General features: G+C 35.6%; 3 protein-coding genes across 3 annotated transcripts; 2 read left to right on the top strand and 1 right to left on the bottom strand.

Annotated features, from left to right (window-relative positions):
* Window positions 1–1,214: 1,214 nt before the first annotated feature.
* Window positions 1,215–3,844, top strand: LOC123670890 (protein ALP1-like). Its single transcript, XM_045604465.1, has 2 exons — window positions 1,215–1,685; window positions 2,848–3,844. Exons 1-2 carry the CDS (start codon window positions 1,381–1,383, stop codon window positions 3,710–3,712), a joined length of 1,170 nt encoding a protein of 389 aa, XP_045460421.1. The 5' UTR covers window positions 1,215–1,380; the 3' UTR covers window positions 3,713–3,844.
* Window positions 1,988–4,100, bottom strand: LOC123670892. Its single transcript, XM_045604467.1, has 2 exons — window positions 3,863–4,100; window positions 1,988–2,780 (listed from the first exon to the last, which is right to left on the bottom strand). The coding sequence occupies exons 1-2, from the start codon at window positions 4,002–4,004 to the stop codon at window positions 2,062–2,064; spliced, it is 861 nt and encodes a 286-aa protein (XP_045460423.1). The 5' UTR covers window positions 4,005–4,100; the 3' UTR covers window positions 1,988–2,061.
* Window positions 4,101–15,783: 11,683 nt separating this feature from the next.
* Window positions 15,784–17,558, top strand: LOC123673696. Its single transcript, XM_045608310.1, has 3 exons — window positions 15,784–16,021; window positions 16,096–16,215; window positions 17,260–17,558. The coding sequence occupies exons 1-3, from the start codon at window positions 15,814–15,816 to the stop codon at window positions 17,556–17,558; spliced, it is 627 nt and encodes a 208-aa protein (XP_045464266.1). The 5' UTR covers window positions 15,784–15,813.
* Window positions 17,559–18,563: the final 1,005 nt, after the last annotated feature.

The following is an 18,563-nucleotide window of genomic DNA, read 5'->3' as shown; positions in this document are numbered from 1 at the left end:
ATTTTCTTTAGAGAGCCGAAAAAAACAATATTTCATGATATAACTCTAAAGGACGTTTATGAAATAGGACCTTCTACGTCATTTGGGTTGAGTCCTAAACGAGGTGTTACCGTACCTGACCGGACCTATGGAAATGCAAAAAAAATGAAGTTAGAGAAGGAGAATTCAATCCAGGATATATCTGTAGGTTCTGTGTGTGGAGACTTTATGATCAGGAAAACGTGGACCCTGCTTTGAAAGTTAAACAGAGTTATTTTCGTAAGGTATTCGTGACATGTTTTAATATTGGTTTCGGGACACCTCGAACAGATGTTTGTTCAAAATGTCTTGAATTTGAAGAAAGAATAAAACAAGAAAATGATCAACAGACCAAACAGCAACTCATTACAGAGAGGAGGGTCCATAAACTTCGTGCAAAATCGTTTTTCGAATTGCTTAGGGAGAAAAAAGATGGCCTGTTTACAATAAGCTTCGACTGTCAAAAAAATTTTGCAATACCAAGACTTCCAGACCAGGCAACCTACTACAGCAGGCAATTTTATTTATACAATTTCACCATAGTGCAAGGAACGTCCAAGGATCCTTTGACGGGAAACACGTTCGTTTATACTTGGGGAGAACACGAACTACCAGAAGGGTCGAATGAAATTGCATCCTGTATTTTTCATAGGCTGCTGAATACAGATTTAAAGGGAATCTCTACAGTGAGATGTGTTGCTGATGGATGTGGTGGGCGAAATAAAAATTCAGTGCTAATGTTAATATTGAGCAAATGGCTGGTGCATAGGGCTCCTGCAAATGTTGAAAGAATTGAATGTATATTCCCGGTCCCAGGACATTCTTTCATTCCACCTGATCGCGTGTTTGCTAAAATGGAAAAAATTATAAGAAAAAAAGAAGTGCTGTCACAGCCAAAAGACTTTTATGCAATTTTGAGAGATCACGGCGAAGTTTTTTTTTTGGGCAAGGATGTTACTAACTTGGATTGGAAAAGGTAAGCTACCAACATTATGAAGCCGCCTGGGCAGTAGCATTTTAAATTCGCACTCTCGAAACGTTTTTTCATTGTCAGGAATAAAACTCGAGATAATATCCTAATCCAAGGGGAATTTGCGTATGAATCAGAGCTAGGAAATTATGGTGGAGTATGTAAAAAAGGCAAAAATGTTTGGATGGCTAATCCGATACAGATTGCAGCAGGAAAGACTCTTAGGGTACGGCCATGGTGAGCCGCTTCTCGCGTCTCGCTTTATCACGGCTGTTTAGACTTGCGCTCGACGACTGGTGAACCTGCTAGATTGTAGCAGGTGGTGGTCATAGTGCACCGCTCGTCAAAACGTCTCGTTGTGTTTACCGCTGCAGCATAATTCATTTTTCATCATGAATTTATGCCGTGAGGATCTTTTGGCTATCTTAATAGCTAGTGATAATGTTTCTTTGAAACTAAAACATGGAAGGTCTACTGACGTTCATGAAATAAATAGATCACGCCAAAAAGTTGGTGAATATCATACCTTGTTTTCACAGCTGACGGCCCATCCAGAAAAATTTTTCGAATATTTCCGCATGCAAGAATTGACATTTAAGTATATTTTGAATCTAATAGAAAATCGTTTAAAAAAACAGTGGTGCAACTTTCATCAACAAAGAATTCTGCCGGAAGAACGTCTTATGGTAACTCTGAGGTAAGTTAATTCTCTTCATATTTTTGTTCATTGGTTCAGTACCCTGAGTATATTTGTTTATTTCATTTGCAATATATCGACTCATATAATTTCCACCGACTGAAAGATGAAGATGAATTTCTTGTAATTGAAACATCAAATTTTCTCTTAAAAAAAATATATTGAATAAGTAAAAAAATAATATAAAATAACAATATAGAAAAATAAAAGGAACATAAAAAAATCATTGGCAAATAAAAATATAAAATAAAAATATACAAAAATATAAGTAACAGAAAAAAATCTTTGGCAAATAATAATATAAAATAAAAATATACAAAAATATAAGTAACATAAAAAATTTTCGGCAAATAATAATATAATTAAATATATATCCTCAAGAAAGTTCTGCGAACACACATGATGAAGGTAGAGAGGATGGTCCAGAGGTTGATGATTCAGCATCAGGGCTTAAAATATATTCTGCACTATATTGCTGAACAAAAGATGGTGCTGACTGCGAATTTGAGTGGCTAGACTGCATTGTACCATGTGATGCATAGGCAAACTCGTCAACTATCATTTGAACTCGAGATCTGAATCTCATTTTCAAGTGCTGCGGTATCTTGCTAACATGAGGCAAAAGACTTCTAAAAAACAATGCATCTTCATCGTCTGATCCTCTATCATTAATCACACGTTCTAGTAGGGAAGCCTTTTTTGTCTCGAGGTCTAACATTTCCTGATTATAATTTTTATTCGCATTATTTCTTTTCCTTTTTCGCGAGAATACATCTGAAGATGGGGAATTCATCTGTGCTTGCTGACGTTGATCATCAGAAACTTGATTATCTATTTCTTGAACATCTTGTTGTGAATCCGTTTCCTTGCTAACATAATGAGACACCAAGTCTTCGTTTTCATTTTCGGGTTTTTTTAAATTGCTAGCAGAAGTTCTTGCTTTCACTATTCCTAATAAAAACATAAGTGACTTGAAGTAAGGCCACTTAGATTCAGGACGATCACCAGAATCACCTGAACGAGGAGGAGGTAATTTTCCCACTTCTACCGCAAATTGGTCTCTAAGGTACTTCCACTTCTTCCGTAGTACTCCGTCTGAAAAAATAATTATTATATCTTGAAGTTCTTCGGCTAATATTTCATCATAATCATTTCATTTCAGGTATCTTTCAACGGGATTATCATTCAGAGCACTGGCCTTCAGTTTTCGGATGGGAAAATCAACAGTTGCTGGAATTGTCAAAGAAACCGTGGAAGCAATATGGGATGAACTATATCCGATTCATATGCCAATGCCAACCAGTGAATCTTTGAAAAAAATTGCAGAAAAATTTTATGAAATTTGGAGTTTTCCAAACGTGATTGGTTGTCTTGATGGAAAGCATATTCGTTTAAATTGTCCTGCGAATTCTGGTTCTATGTTTTACAATTATAAACAGTATTTCTCTTTAGTTCTTCAGGCCCTTGTCGATGCTGACTACAAATACATTATTATTGACGTAGGAGGGTATGGAAAACAAAGCGATGGCGGAACTTATTTAGCTTCTCATCTACTTCATTTTATAGAAAATAAGTTTATAAAGTTTCCAGAACCGACTTTTTTGCCACATAGTCGAATCGAAGCCCCCTATGTTATTCTTGCAGATGAGGCTTACCCATTGCTTCCATACCTCATGAAGCCATATAAACCTGAAGGACTTACTGAAAGAAAACGAAGGTTCAATGATCGCTTATCACGTGCCAGAAAGACAGTAGAATGTGCATTTGGGATCACATACTCGAAGTGGCGCATACTTTCAAAGTCAATAGAGACTTCATTGGATCTTGCTGACAAAATTGTAAAATGTGTTTGTGTTTTGCATAACACAGTAATTGAAAGAGAAGGATTGGAAAGGCATCTCACAGATGTCCACATTGGAGGACACAATGTCAGTTGGGAAAGGAGAGGCAGGCCAGCTACTCAGGCAGAAAACATCAGGGATACATTATCTCAGTACTTTGAAAAATATCCTTTGAGTTATGTTTAAATAGATATAAATAATTTTGGATCTTATCATTTTGAGTTAACATAAATTTGAATAGTGAGTAATTGAATAAGGTAAAGTAGTGTTTGTGGAATATGGAAGTATTTCATAAGTACAATAAATAGTTATAAATTCTGTTAGTTTTTAACTTACCGTTCTCTAAACCCATTTCGGCAGCTATACTCTGCCATGCCTTGTCCACCATGTTACGATTTGCATGGCCTTTCAATCGTTTATCCCATATCACGCTATTAATAAATACTTTTGAAATCAAAATTTCTTTATTAATGTCCATCCTATCGCAAATAAACTTTTTTATTATTATTATTATCGATATTTATTCACTACTACGACACTACGTTCAAATTCCTTTATGAAATAAATCGAGCGGGCTTACCAGCAAGCGAGAAAAGAATTAGTAATTCATTCCGGTAAAAGCGAGAAGCACCTGGCCTAGCACTCGGAAACGGCCGAGCAGGCGCACTATGTCCATACCAGATCATTTCTTCGTATGTTTATTACCCGCTAGCAAGACGCAACAAAGCGAGACGCGAGAAGCGGCTCACCATGGCCGTACCCTTAGTCTACTAAAAGTTCGAGATGTTGAAAAGCTTCTTCAAAAACATTATGGTGGAAATTGGCAGCAAATAGACATATTGAAATTTTACAAAGAAATAATAAACAACCATCGTCACTCTGGAACCGAGGAAGAGGAAGAAGAAAGATTCTGTGAGGAAACACCTGAAGAAATTTCATTGAGAATTTGAATTTGCCTTATTTTGCTTTTGTTCTTTAGTCATTTCAAATTTTTATGATTTTGTTTTATTATACGAATGTAATTTTCGTTGCAATTTATAAGAATAAAGTTTATTTTTGAAGTACATACAGTAAAAATTAATGAAAAATAATTTTTGCGCCTGACAATCATGAAATGCTAACGTAGTAAGCTCGAGAGTCAATATTTGCAAAACTTCAGCCATTAAATCTCAGCTGAAAGCATGCGAACAGTATATTTCTAATAAGGGCTTTGAAAATCAATTATACATGGGAAAATCAGAAAATTTTGAAAATATAGCAGTTAGTGATGTAGAAGAAAAAATTCAAATCTTATTCTTCTTCTTCTTTAGCAGCCTTTCAGAATCCACTTCTGGACATAGGCCTCCCCTCTTTTCTTCCACTCTTCTCTATCCCTAGCTGTTCTATACCAGTTACGCAGTCTGTCTAATGTCGTCCATCCATCTTCTGGGGGGTCGCCCGACGCTTCTTTTATGCAGTCTCGGTCTCCACTGCATGATACGTCTTGTCCAACGGGTGTCGTCCTGTCGAGCAACGTGTCCTGCCCAAGCCCACTTCATGGTAGCAACTCGTTTTATTACATCCTCCACCCGTGTTCGCCGTCTGATCTCTTCGTTCCTTATGCGATCTTGGAGGTTGACGCCCATCTTATTATTGTCAATAAATTTTTCACTCAATATCTTTCGAGTATCATCAGTTACTTATTTTGGTGAAAAATATCAGAAGGGAAATGTTATATTGTTATATATTATATTGAGTATGATAGGGCCACATTAACCGATAAGACTATTCGTAGCCTGCTACATAGTACAGCGACAGCATTAGACCCACTTGTAACAGATTATCTCGCTTCACGTGATATCGCCGTTCCGGAAGAACGGTGACGTAACTGCAAAAAGTTGACAAATGCAAATAAGTCCATAGGCAATATAAGAAACACCTCTCCTATACGGGGGAATATGGACCATAGACAAACTAAAAAATAGATGAGCCACTCGTATATTCCGCGCCATCTGTCGGAGGAGGATACTAATACACGAAAAAATTATTTTCAATTTGATAGTTAGATGTCGTTGCATTCATGGAGATCACTCGTGAATAATGGCTCCCATACACGTTACGGTCTATTGGGAGGAAAGTCTCCAGGTTTATATGCAGCTTGTGTGGGGAGATGTATGAAAATAGTAAGTATAATGTATAATCATTATTATCAAAAAACCTTTGAAATGTCAACTGACACAAGGAGTGGTTTGCGATATGCCTGCAAGAGTGAAGACGTGCTGTGTTATTGGATGTGAAAATCGAGATGCAAGAAGGTAATTATAAAATATGAATTCAAAACCCAATTGAAAACTTTTTAACGTCAACACAAGATTTGTAGTACCTATAAAAAGAATATATTTATTTTATTTTCGTAGATATGCCATCACTACCGATGAGAAAATTCGAAAAGTGTGACTTGAGCGCATCGGCAATAGGAAACTTTTGGAATTGGAGAAATATCAAATTAAGCATGTTAGAATATGCCAGTGCCATTTTCATAGTGATTGTTTGGAAAGCAATGGAAAGCTGAAAAAAGGTTCTTTGCCCTCAATTGATTTGCCAGGTAATTAACTGAAGGAGCTTTATACCGCGTAACGCAAAAGTCTATAAAATTCTGCTTTGGTTTTATTGAAGTTTGTAAAAGTAATAGATAATATATTCTAGGGTATACTGCAGATCTCGAGGACATTTTCTTTAGAGAGCCGAAAAAAACAATATTTCATGATATAACTCCAAAGGACGTTTATGAAATAGGACCTTCTACGTCATTTGGGTTGAGTCCTAAACGAGGTGTTACCGTACCTGACCGGACCTATGGAAATGCAAAAAAAATGAAGTTAGAGAAGGAGAATTCAATCCAGGATATATCTGTTGGTTCTGTGTGTGGAGACTTTATGATCAGGAAAACGTGGACCCTGCTTTGAAAGTTAAACAGAGTTATTTTCGTAAGGTATTCGTGACATGTTTTAATATTGGTTTCGGGACACCTCGAACAGATTTTTGTTCAAAATGTCTTGAATTTGAAGAAAGAATAAAACAAGAAAATGATCAACAGACCAAACAGCAACTCATTACAGAGAGGAGGGTCCATAAACTTCGTGCAAAATCGTTTTTCGAATTGCTTAGGGAGAAAAAAGATGGCCTGTTTACAATAAGCTTCGACTGTCAAAAAAATTTTGCAATACCAAGACTTCCAGACCAGGCAACCTACTACAGCAGGCAATTTTATTTATACAATTTCACCATAGTGCAAGGAACGTCCAAGGATCCTTTGACGGGAAACACGTTCGTTTATACTTGGGGAGAACACGAACTACCAGAAGGGTCGAATGAAATTGCATCCTGTATTTTTCATAGGCTGCTGAATACAGATTTAAAGGGAATCTCTACAGTGAGATGTGTTGCTGATGGATGTGGTGGGCGAAATAAAAATTCAGTGCTAATGTTAATATTGAGCAAATGGCTGGTGCATAGGGCTCCTGCAAATGTTGAAAGAATTGAATGTATATTCCCGGTCCCAGGACATTCTTTCATTCCACCTGATCGCGTGTTTGCTAAAATGGAAAAAATTATAAGAAAAAAAGAAGTGCTGTCACAGCCAAAAGACTTTTATGCAATTTTGAGAGATCACGGCGAAGTTTTTTTTTTTGGGCAAGGATGTTACTAACTTGGATTGGAAAAGTGAAGCTACCAACATTATGAAGCCGCCTGGGCAGTGGCATTTTAAATTCGCACCCTCGAAACGTTTTTTCATTGTCAGGAATAAAACTCGAGATAATATCCTAATCCAAGGGGAATTTGCGTATAAATCAGAGCTAGGAAATTATGGTGGAGTATGTAAAAAAGGCAAAAATGTTGGGATGGCTAATCCGATACAGATTGCAGCAGGAAAGACTCTTAGTCTACTAAAAGTTCGAGATGTTGAAAAGCTACTTCAAAAACATTATGGTGAAAATTGGCAGCAAATAGACATATTGAAATTTTACAAAGAAATAATAAACAACCATCGTCACTCTGGAACCGAGGAAGAGGAAGAAGAAAGATTCTGTGAGAAAACACCTGAAGAAATTTCATTGAGAATTTGAATTTGCCTTATTTTGCTTTTGTTCTTTAGTCATTTCAAATTTTTATGATTTTGTTTTATTATACGAATGAAATTTTCGTTGCAATTTATAAGAATAAAGTTTATTCTTGAAGTACATACAGTAAAAATTAATGAAAAATAATTGTTATGCCAAATTCTCAAACAAAATTTTTTTGGAGTTTCAAAACCGGCCAAATCCAAAAAAGAATTGAAAATTATGAGTCAGCTATGAAAAATATTTCATTTTCGCTCATATTACCCTTCAGTATAATCCACAACTAACCATTTAATACAGTTTTCAACTAATAAATGTTTCAAGCGAACGAGCTACAGTTTTTTGGCTCTCCTGAAAAATTTTAAATTTTGGAGATGGCCGGTTTTGAACCCAAGGTACTCACTTGTATTGTATCTCCATAAAATTCTATCGCAGAATTAACTTGTAATTGCAATTGTAATATTTAATTTTTTTAAAACGAACTTACTGGACCAAAATACATAAGTGGCGCAGTCGACGGAGTTTTCGCGAGTTTTCATTGTGTAGGACTTTTGAGTTTCAACTCATTAAGCGAAAAAACGAACCCATCAAAAAAACCTTGGTGCAACCGTGAAGTTCCATCGAGGATACAATCACGCAGCGAGGCATGAAGATTTTGATGTTCAACTGGATCCTGTAAGTGAATTGAATATTACCATTGTTTATGTCAGACTCCTATGATTCCAATCCTATTGATTCAATTTCCGAAAACAATTCTATTGAATTAGAGACAATTCTTGATTTAATTAACTGGAGAAAGTAATAAAGTAAATATGGCAGTAACGCCCAATTTTGACACAAAGAATCTTTGTATCATACAGGAATTCGACGATAACCCAAATAAACTACACAGATTCGTAAAAGCTTCTGAATCGCTTTTACTTCACTATTTTGATGTTAATAACCCTAATAACTTTCAAAATACCCTACTGATTAATGGAATTTTGAATAAACTTCAAGGCAAAGCTCAAGAAGTAGTAGCTATTCACGGCGCAACTAATAGTTGGGAAGAAATAAAAAATACTCTCATTCTAAATTTCGGAGATCAACGAGAAGAAAACTGTCTGAACCAAGATTTAGTTAACTTGAGGCAAAGACCCGGAGAATCTCCCCAGAAGTTTCACGAAAAAGTTTTAACCCTTCTTAACACCATTTGCAACTACATTGACCTTAAATGCGCAGAAACAGAACGTAAAGCCAAGATAGAATTTTTCACCAAACAAGCTCTCAAAACATTTTTAGCAGGATTAAGAGATCCACTTGGACCAATGATACGCGCTATGAGACCTAATAGTTTAGCCCAGGCACTTCAATTCATCATTGAAGAAGATAATATAAAACATTATCAAAGTCCAAATAATTTTCAAAATTCGGGAAAACCGAATCTACAAAATTTTTCGACACATCAGCAATTTTATCGATCACAAAATAGACCAATTCTGACCCAACTGCAATACATTCATCCCCAAAACAGCCAAACAAATTCACAAAATAATTCTAACTTCAAATTCCAGCAATTTCCTAGTGTCCGCATAAATCTCAAGACAAATTCAAATTTCGTTCCGTAACGATTCCCAACCAACTCCCAAGTTTTAAAACGATCCCAAAATTATCAACAAAATAATCCTACACCAATGAGCATTAGCAGTTCCCTCAATAGTAAGCAGCGAACTCAAAGAAATTTCCAAAATACACCCTTCCAAAACACCACTCAAAAACCAGATTTTATTAGCGAAGAACTTTTCAATACTGAACACTACGATAACGGACAAGAAAACGTAGAATTTGGCGAAAACATTGAAATTGACAACACCGAAGAAGATTTTTCAAACTACGAATTCCCCGAAAAAACGAACTTACTGGACCAAAATACATAAGTCGCTCAAGATTCCGTGAGATCAGTTGTTTTCCGTGCCACAGTGACGTAAGTGTTGTTTCTGACGAAAACCTGGATTGATTTCTATTTGATTTTGGTGCAACTACGACGTAAGTGTCCTTTCTGTCATTGTATATTTGATTTTTTAGAAACGTCTGCTGGCATAACTGTTCCTTCTTCCGTTGTTGAGCACACGAATTTGTGTATTTTAGTTTACGAACTGTTCCTAACGTCACTATTGCTCCAAGGTGATATATTTCAATTCATAATAATGAATAATGGTCTTCCGCAGGGATCGATTTTGTCTCCCATACTTTTTAATTTATATTTGTGTGATATCCCAGTTACTTCATCTGAAAAATTCATTTATGCCGATGATATTGCTCTTTTGTTTCGTCATTCTGATTTTGGAATTATTGAAAATACTTTCAATGAAGATCTAAAAATTATGGAAAATTATTTTCTTGAGTGGCGCTTATGCCCTAATCCAAATAAAACAGAAGTCTCCTGTTTCCATTTGAATAATCAACAAAAACACAGAAAATTGAGAGTAACTTTCAATAATTCCGTCTTGAATCATAATTTTGCCCCCAAATATCTTGGAGTTAAACTTGATTCTTCTTTGAATTTCAAGGTTCACTTAGAAAATTTGCGTTTGAAATTGGAGTCGAGGAATAATATCCTCCAAAAATTAGCAGGATCTTCATGGGGTGCTGATGCCAACACTCTTCGTACAGCAGCCTTGGCCTTGGTTTTTTCTGCTGCTGAATACTTTTGTTCTGTTTGGTTTGATAGTGCTCATGTTCATAAAATTGATGCACAGCTTAACGTTTCTATGAGAATTATTAGTGGGACTATTAGATCTACTCCTTTAGTTTGGTTACCGGTGCTATCACATTTAGTTCCGCCTCATATTCGTAGACAGGTTGCAGTCAAGAAATATTGGGATAAATTTCATTTCTATCCGAACTCATTTCCAATTTTATCCTATTTCCCAGATTCTAGAACTGCTAGATTGAAATCACGCAAACCTTTATGGACTAATACCTTCCTTGAATCCAATGAAAGCGACAAGGAAATTTGGCGTTCGGGATGGACTTCTTCTAACGTTTTCAACAAAAATCTTATTTTTGATCCCTCAGAAAAAGTTCTAGGTTTCAATCTTCCTAGGAAAATTTGGTGTATTTTAAATCGACTTAGAACTGGTCATGGTCGTTGTAATAGTACCCTCTTCAAATGGCATTCTATTGATAGCCCACTATGTGAGTGTGGTGTAGAAGAGACCATTGACCACTTGGTGAATGATTGTCCGATTTATAAATTTCATGATGGTTTCCAAGCTATCCATTCAGTTTCAGATTCTTTTTTAGAATGGGTAGTTAACTTCAAATCGATATAATGAAAACTAATATTTAGTACTCCTTTCTGCTCCTTTTTTTTTTTGTTTTAGGATCCAATTGGAAATTATAGAGTCGTCAACCGAAAAGAGAGGATAAAGAAAATTTTGTTTTGGTTGAAGAGGAAGTCCTCCAATATAAATTATGTCAGCTTATTCTGTAAACGTTTACACAAACCAGTCACTACACCGATACGGGGAGACAGAGTTTTTGCTGAGGTTTTTATCTGTTCTCTTGTATCATACGTTGAAATGTATGATGCCCCGTTACATTTCCTCTGCTAATACTGAGATTCATCGACACATATGCTTGATTGTTTGAAATTAATATTTTGTATTGCTCTTTCTCAAAAGAATATATATATATATATATATATATATATATATATATATAGATATATTCATAATAATGAATATATAATTTTTTATTTACTTAAACTAATTAATAATTTAATTATTTGAGCTTTAGTGATGGTCGAGTAGTTTACATAGATATTAACAATTAGATATTTTTTGCAGGGTCGAAATGAGTGAACGTGCAAGAAAAATTGTGCAAGCCGCTCGTGAAATGGTGGACGAGAAGATTGACGGAGTAAATTCCTCATTTGCTTCAAATGACCAATCTATTCATAAATCAATCCATTGGGACATTGTGGAGTCTACTACAACAACAGTTACTCAACATTTGACTCATCCGATGACTGCTCATCTTTGGATGATATAGTTTCATCATTATTATTATTACAAAACGAAACTTCAAGTAGATAATCTTTGTTTTTATGATTTAAAAAATTCCGAAGCTTTCTGCTTCTTATGGAATGAATCTGAAGGCGGTGTCGGCGCTGAAGAATTTGCAAGCATTTGGATGTTCTTCATTGAAAATATGATAGTACCTCATATTCCTTCGGAAGTAGATACCAATAAAAGGAAAACTTTTATTATTTACTCAGATGGTTGTGGATACCAAAATAGAAACTGTCTATTGGCTAATGTACTACTGAATGTAGCAGCTCTTCATAATTTGAATATTGAGCAAAAATACTTGGAACCTGGACATACCCAAATGGAAGTTGATTCAGTACACGCGACCATTGAAAAAAAATTGAGGAATACAATCATCAACCTCCCTGCTGATTATGTGGAAGTATGCCAGAAGGCAAGGAAAAAACCTTCGCCTTACAAAGTTAAATATTTATCACATAATTTTTCTCGAAAATTTGTAGGCATCGACTTTTACAAAAGCATTCGCCCAGGAAAAACCAAGGGAGGTCATAAAGTTACTGATATACGGGCTCTGAAATATACTCCCGAAGGAGAAATATTTTATAAAATAGAATTTTCTGATGAGTGGACCAGTATTCCTCGAAGAAAGAATACGAAAATACAAAAACATGACTGGTATCAGCTTGATCAACTCTATACTGAAAGGCTTAAAATTACAGCCAAAAAATTTGCACATCTTCAAGCGATAAAAAAACTCTAAGTGTTGACTACATTTTATGATGATCTTCCGCATGAATAGTGTAATGACATGTATTTTTTTCTGTTACTTTTCATGAATATTATGTCAAAAATTTATTTTGTGTTTAACCTGCTTACTCCACTCTTGTGTTCATTCTTAGAAGAGTTAAACTGCTATCTCCATTAAATCATTAAAAAATATAATATTGAACATTGCAATTCCCTTATATTTCTGTGAGACAGCTTGTGATTATTGTTTAATGCGTTTTTGGACTTGAGTTGGTTCAATGTATTATTATCTGGAAAAAAAACGTTTTTTGTGTCTCCTGTAAAATTCGTTAGAAGTGACTTAGCAGGTTAACACTTTAGGCCGACGATATGCAGGCCAGTACACCCCTCAACGCCATTAACGGATTCAAGAAGACTGGAATTTGTCCGTACAACCCCGATATTTTCTCTGACATTGAGTTCGAAGCTGCTGAAGTAACTGAGCAAAAATACCCTAGGAATGACAGTGTCAATGGAAAAATTATGTGGTGCAGGAACAGCACGAAAAAATCAATAATACCGTCCATGAGGGGCTAATAAAAGCATTGAGCTGAATGTTGTTTCAACGTCTACTATCATACAATCCTTTGATTCGGTTAGTGAACCCTCAACATCATGGGGAACACGATATTTCAATATTCGGCCGAATGGTGTTCATCCACTTCCTAAAATGACACAAGAACAACGGAGTTCAAAAACAAGAAAGACAAGAAAAATCTATTGTTAGAGGAGCAACGGAGGAAGACAAAGCAGGTCGAAAAAATAGATTCAAAAAACAAGAATAAAATGGAAGAAAATATGTTTCCAAAGAAAGAAATAAAAGGCGAAGTCTGATGAAATACGTGAATAATAAAAAAAAAGGCCAAAAATTACGAGGAATCTTCAGAGGAATCCGAAGAAGATACAGAATGTCTCATTTGTACCGAAACGTTTTTACAGTCTCATTCAGGAGAAGATTTGGTGCAGTGCTCAATGTGCTATCGTTGGGCACATGATGAGTGTGCGGAAATCGACAAGAATGACTGTGATCCATATAGTTGTGTCTATTGCATTGACCGTTCCAAAGTGAACAAAGTGCGTGAACAGTTACATAGAGTCATTCCCACTCATTTCCCTAAAATGGACCTTACCTAAACGTCACTTATTGTTAAGCCTTATCTATCGTTTGCATGAAGACTACCTGCTCTTTCACTTAGTTAAGTATATGTTATACTTGGCAACACTGCAAAAAGTATCTCATTTTAATATCTAGAGCAGTGTTTCCCAATGTGGTCCAGGCGGACCCCCAGTGGTCCTCAGGGGTCTCGAAGGGGGTTCACGGTGTCGTGAAGCACAAATGGGGGTCCACAAATTTTTAATGAGGGTCCACGAAAATTTTTCTGATTTCGATTGTAAAGAATAAAAATATAGGCAGGGATTCGTAACCAAACTGCGCGTAGTGCCATAATGTAATCCTCAAAAAAAAAAAAAAACAATATCATGTATACCTAAATGTTTTTTTTTTTGCAATTAAGGCGCTATTATTATTATTATTATCAAATTATAATATCCAATTTTATTGAGTTATTTCAGAATATTCAACGCTTTCAAATAAAAACTACCTGATTTTGCATGGTCAATGGTCAAAAACGTTATCCGTTCATTCCGAATTTTTTAGCCTTTTCTTGGTTTTTACTAAAACTCCTATTTATACCTTAATTCACATACAAATACTCTTATCTGTACCATTTGTAAAAACTTCAGTGTTACCGAATTTAATTTTATAGCCCTTTCTTTGTTTTCCAAGCAATTCTTCAACTGAAAAAAAAGGTTGTAGATTTATATATAAGATGGGGGTCCACCGAAACTAGTGAAGCTTTAAAAGGGGTCCACGAAAAAAAAAGTTTGGGAACCATTGATCTAGAGCAAAGAATTATCGCATTTTACATAGCATAGAAAAAGAAAAATATCCAATTCTATGAATACAATCCTATAACCTCACCTAAGCTCTTCTATTTTTCAATCGTAGTAGTGAGTTTTACTCTGTTATGTGTAGTTGTAAGTTTGGCGTTTAGTTTTGTTTTATTGTGTTTACACAGTGTGAATAATGGAAGTTCTTAAGAAGCGTAGTCGAAGTGCTAATTTCTCAAAACCGGAAAAAGTTCTGTTATATACATTAATTACTAATTCGAAACACATAATCGAAAATAAGAAAACCGATTTGAATACTTGCAAAGAAAAAGATGCAGCATGGGACAAAAGTTGTGCAGATTTTAATGCACAAACACCAGACGGTATTCCGAGAAAAAAAAAATCCCTCAAAAAATATTATGTAAATACCAAGAAAATGGGGAGAAAGTGTATTGCTAATGAGAAGATGGAGTTGTGCAAAACTGAGGAAGGAACATCGAAGTCAATATCTAATCCTACCCACGATTTGACTCTTAATTTCATCCAAATTACTCTTAGGGAAATGATTTCTTGTACTTGTCTCATCGGTACATCCTTGTACACAACATTTCTTTAGTCTAGGCATTCTGATAAAATAATATATGCATTATTTATTTAATTGAAACATGTTAGATTGAAGCACTTACCTCGAAATTTGGAAGTATATTTTTTTCTTCAAATGAATTTCTACGGCGTACGAGAATTGTACTTAGTTGAACAACTTCAATGACAAACGTCCATTTTCAGCTTCTAGGTTAAAATAATATTGCAAGAGCAAACCAAAGGTAAACAAATGACTAGCAGCGGTTCCAAGCGTCCGGGACAAGAACTAAAACTTAATTTCGGGTGGGGGAAGGCGAGTGTTCCATCTATGTTATCCATAATCTGTGGTATTCAGTGTACGCTAGAATTTCATAAGACGTGTTTCGAGCCTCCGTTATAAAACAAAGTACGATTCACGCACACATTTTTTCGTTAAATGAAAGATTTTGTTGATAGGGAAACAAATAAATATGTAAGTACTGAAGTTGTTATTCCATATTACCCTTACTGGGCCATATTACCCTTACTGGGCCATATTACCCTTGCTGGGCCATATTACCAGGAAATCTGAATTATGTATATTTTAATTGCAGATGATAACACGACTCTACAAAAAAATTTTCGTTCTTTGTCCTTAAGTTTATACTATTATTTTCCAGTTAGTTATGCACAAAAACGAAAAGAAAATACCTTTTTTCGGTATAAAGTTTGCTTTTGTGATAGTTATAATAATAATACTCATTTTTCAATTTTTTTATAAATTTTAATTGATTTTAATATTTTTAAAGAGACCGCGCGGTGAGAGTGGGGTATTAACGTTTACACTGTGCCGCTAGATGGCACCCGAGTGATAAACAACCATCAGGTGTTATTTACAAGCCCAGAATAACTCAAAATGTCATCACGAAAGTGCAAATACGATGCTGATGCATTTTGTTTTATATGTGGTCAATTTATTAAAGTTCGAGACGTGAAATATGAACTAAAGACATCTCACGTTCTCTGTGGAGCCTATGAAGCATATTTTGACTGTCCTGTACGGAATCAAGATAAGCCATGGGCTCCACATGTTGCTTGTAGTTATTGTAAAAGGTGTTTGGAAGGTAAGCAATTTTTATTTAATTAAGCGATGAATCCAAAATAATAGACATATTAATTTTTATTTTTATATTTTTAGGTTGGTATCGAGGTGAGAAAAGGTCTATGAAATTTGCAATACCAAGGATTTGGCGAGAACCAAAAGACCATACTACTGACTGCTACTTTTGTATGGTGAATCCGAGTAAAAGACGTAGAGGTAAAAATGCAAAACCTATTGAATATCCTGACCTCGAATCTTCTTCTGCTCCAATTGCTCACGACCTGACACGACCAGTACCTGAGCCACCAAAAAAATTATCGCAGAAAAGTAGCTCATCTTTTAGTTCTTATAAAAGTAATTCCGATAAGGAGTTTTTGCCTACACCTGAACAACCAAAACACTATCTCATTACTTCAGAAGATTTTAACGATCTAATTAGAGATTTAAATTTGCCAAAAAATAAAGCAGAGCTTCTAGGCTCTCGGTTAAAACAGTGGAATTTGCTTGATGATGTTAAGATCACGGATCAGCGGACTAGGCATGAAATGTTTGCAACGTTTTTCACGAAAGAAGATGGACTTTGTTTTTGTAATGACATTAAAGGTATGTTTGAAGCAATTGGCATACCCTGTGTCCCTAGCGAATGGCGTTTATTCATTGACAGCTCTACAAAAAGTTTAAAAGCAGTTCTATTGCACAACGGAAATAAATTTCCGTCTCTTCCAATTGCTCACTCAGTACATCTTAAAGAAAATTATGAGTGTGTCAAAATTTTGCTTGAATCTGTAAAGTATCGTGAGTATAACTGGGAGCTGATTGGAGATTTTAAAATGGTGGGATTTTTAATGGGGCTACAGGGTGGATATACAAAGTATCCGTGTTATTTGTGCTTGTGGGATAGCAGAGCGGATTCTAAACACTATATTCAACGGTCATGGCCTGTAAGAACAGAATTGTGTGTCGGAAAACAGAACGTCAAATTTGAGCCGATTGTTGAAGCGGAAAAAGTGTTAATGCCGCCTTTGCACATTAAGTTAGGGTTGATGAAACAATTTGTTAAAAAACTGGATGAAACTTCAGAAGCTTTTGGATACTTAAAAGAAATTTTTCCGAAGTTATCGGAAGCAAAGGTTAAAGCTGGGGTTTTTGTTGGTCCGCAAATAAGACAGATTTTCGCCGATGAAAAATTTCCAACGTTGCTGAATCGTACTCAAAAAGCAAGTTGGAACAGTTTTAAAGCAGTAGTTTCTGGATTTTTAGGAAATAATAAAGCTGAAAACTACGAAAAGTTGGTTGAGGATATGCTTACAAATTTTAAGGCCATGGGCTGCAGGATGTCATTAAAAGTACATATGCTGCATGCTCATTTGGATAAATTTAAAAACAATATGGGAGCCTATTCCGAAGAGCAAGGAGAACGTTTCCATCAGGACATCATGAATTTTGAACAACGCTATCAAGGCCAATACAATGAAAACATGATGGGCGAATATATTTGGGGTTTATTGAGAGAAAGTAGCTATGAACATAAAAGAAAAAGTAAAAGTGTGCACTTTTAAGTTATTTTCCACTTTTCTGTAAGCTAATTTGATAGTAAAACTTAATAAAAATAATAAAAATTTTTATTTCAATAGTTTTATTTTCAATCAAGAATTAAAATCCGAGATTTTTAAAAATTTCGTTCAATCAGTCTTCTGAGCACAAAAGCAAAGTTTTTCATGCCATATATTTTTTTTCCGTCTTATTACGACCTAAACTACCGAAATTTAATGCTTTGCAATCAAAGTCAAATTTCATGTTGACCCGTGTAATCAACAATGGTCAAGCTAAAGGCTGAGACTAGAAATATAAGGAAACAGTGGACGCAGGAAAATTCAGAAAATGCTTTGAGAGCACTTAAAAATAATCAGTCACAAAGAGAAGTGTCAACAACATTTGGAATTCCACGTAGAACTCTTAGGAGATATTTGAAAGAGGGCGTATCAGTTAAACGCTTGGAAAGACCAAGCATCTTATCCCCACAACAAGAAACAGACTTCGTACAAAAAATTATCAGATACAGTGAAATTGGTTTGCCTTTGACATCTGAAATAGTCCGTCATCGAGCTCAAAGATACTGCGCTCGCTTCAACATTGCCAATAACTTCAGTAAAAAGAAAGAGATGGCTGGTAAAGATTGGCTGCTGCTATTTTTGCGAAGACATCCTGAGATTTCCAAGAGAAAAGCCCAAGCAATGAATCCCGCCCGAGCGCAGAAAATGAATCGACACATTGTAACTGATTATTTTCAAAAACTTGGTCAGGTTTTAGATGAACTGGATCTCAAAGATAAACCACAAAACATCTACAACATGGATGAGAAGGGGTGTCGCCTTACAATCCACCACCAACAATCCGTCCTCGCGCTTAAATGAGCTAAACGAGTTCACCTGGTAGCACCCGAACACGCAGAAAACGTAACTGTAGTCGGGTGTGCCAGCGCAATTGGAAGCGCAATACCGCCTATGGTAATTTTTAAGGGCAAACGTCTGAAACCCGAGTATTGTGACAATGTGCTGCCTGGT

Source organism: Harmonia axyridis, chromosome 1 (genome assembly GCF_914767665.1).
Source record: "Harmonia axyridis chromosome 1, icHarAxyr1.1, whole genome shotgun sequence".
NCBI lineage: Eukaryota > Metazoa > Arthropoda > Insecta > Coleoptera > Coccinellidae > Harmonia > Harmonia axyridis.
The sequence above is the reverse complement of the archived record's forward strand: the minus strand, read 5'-3'. Positions and strand labels throughout refer to the sequence as shown.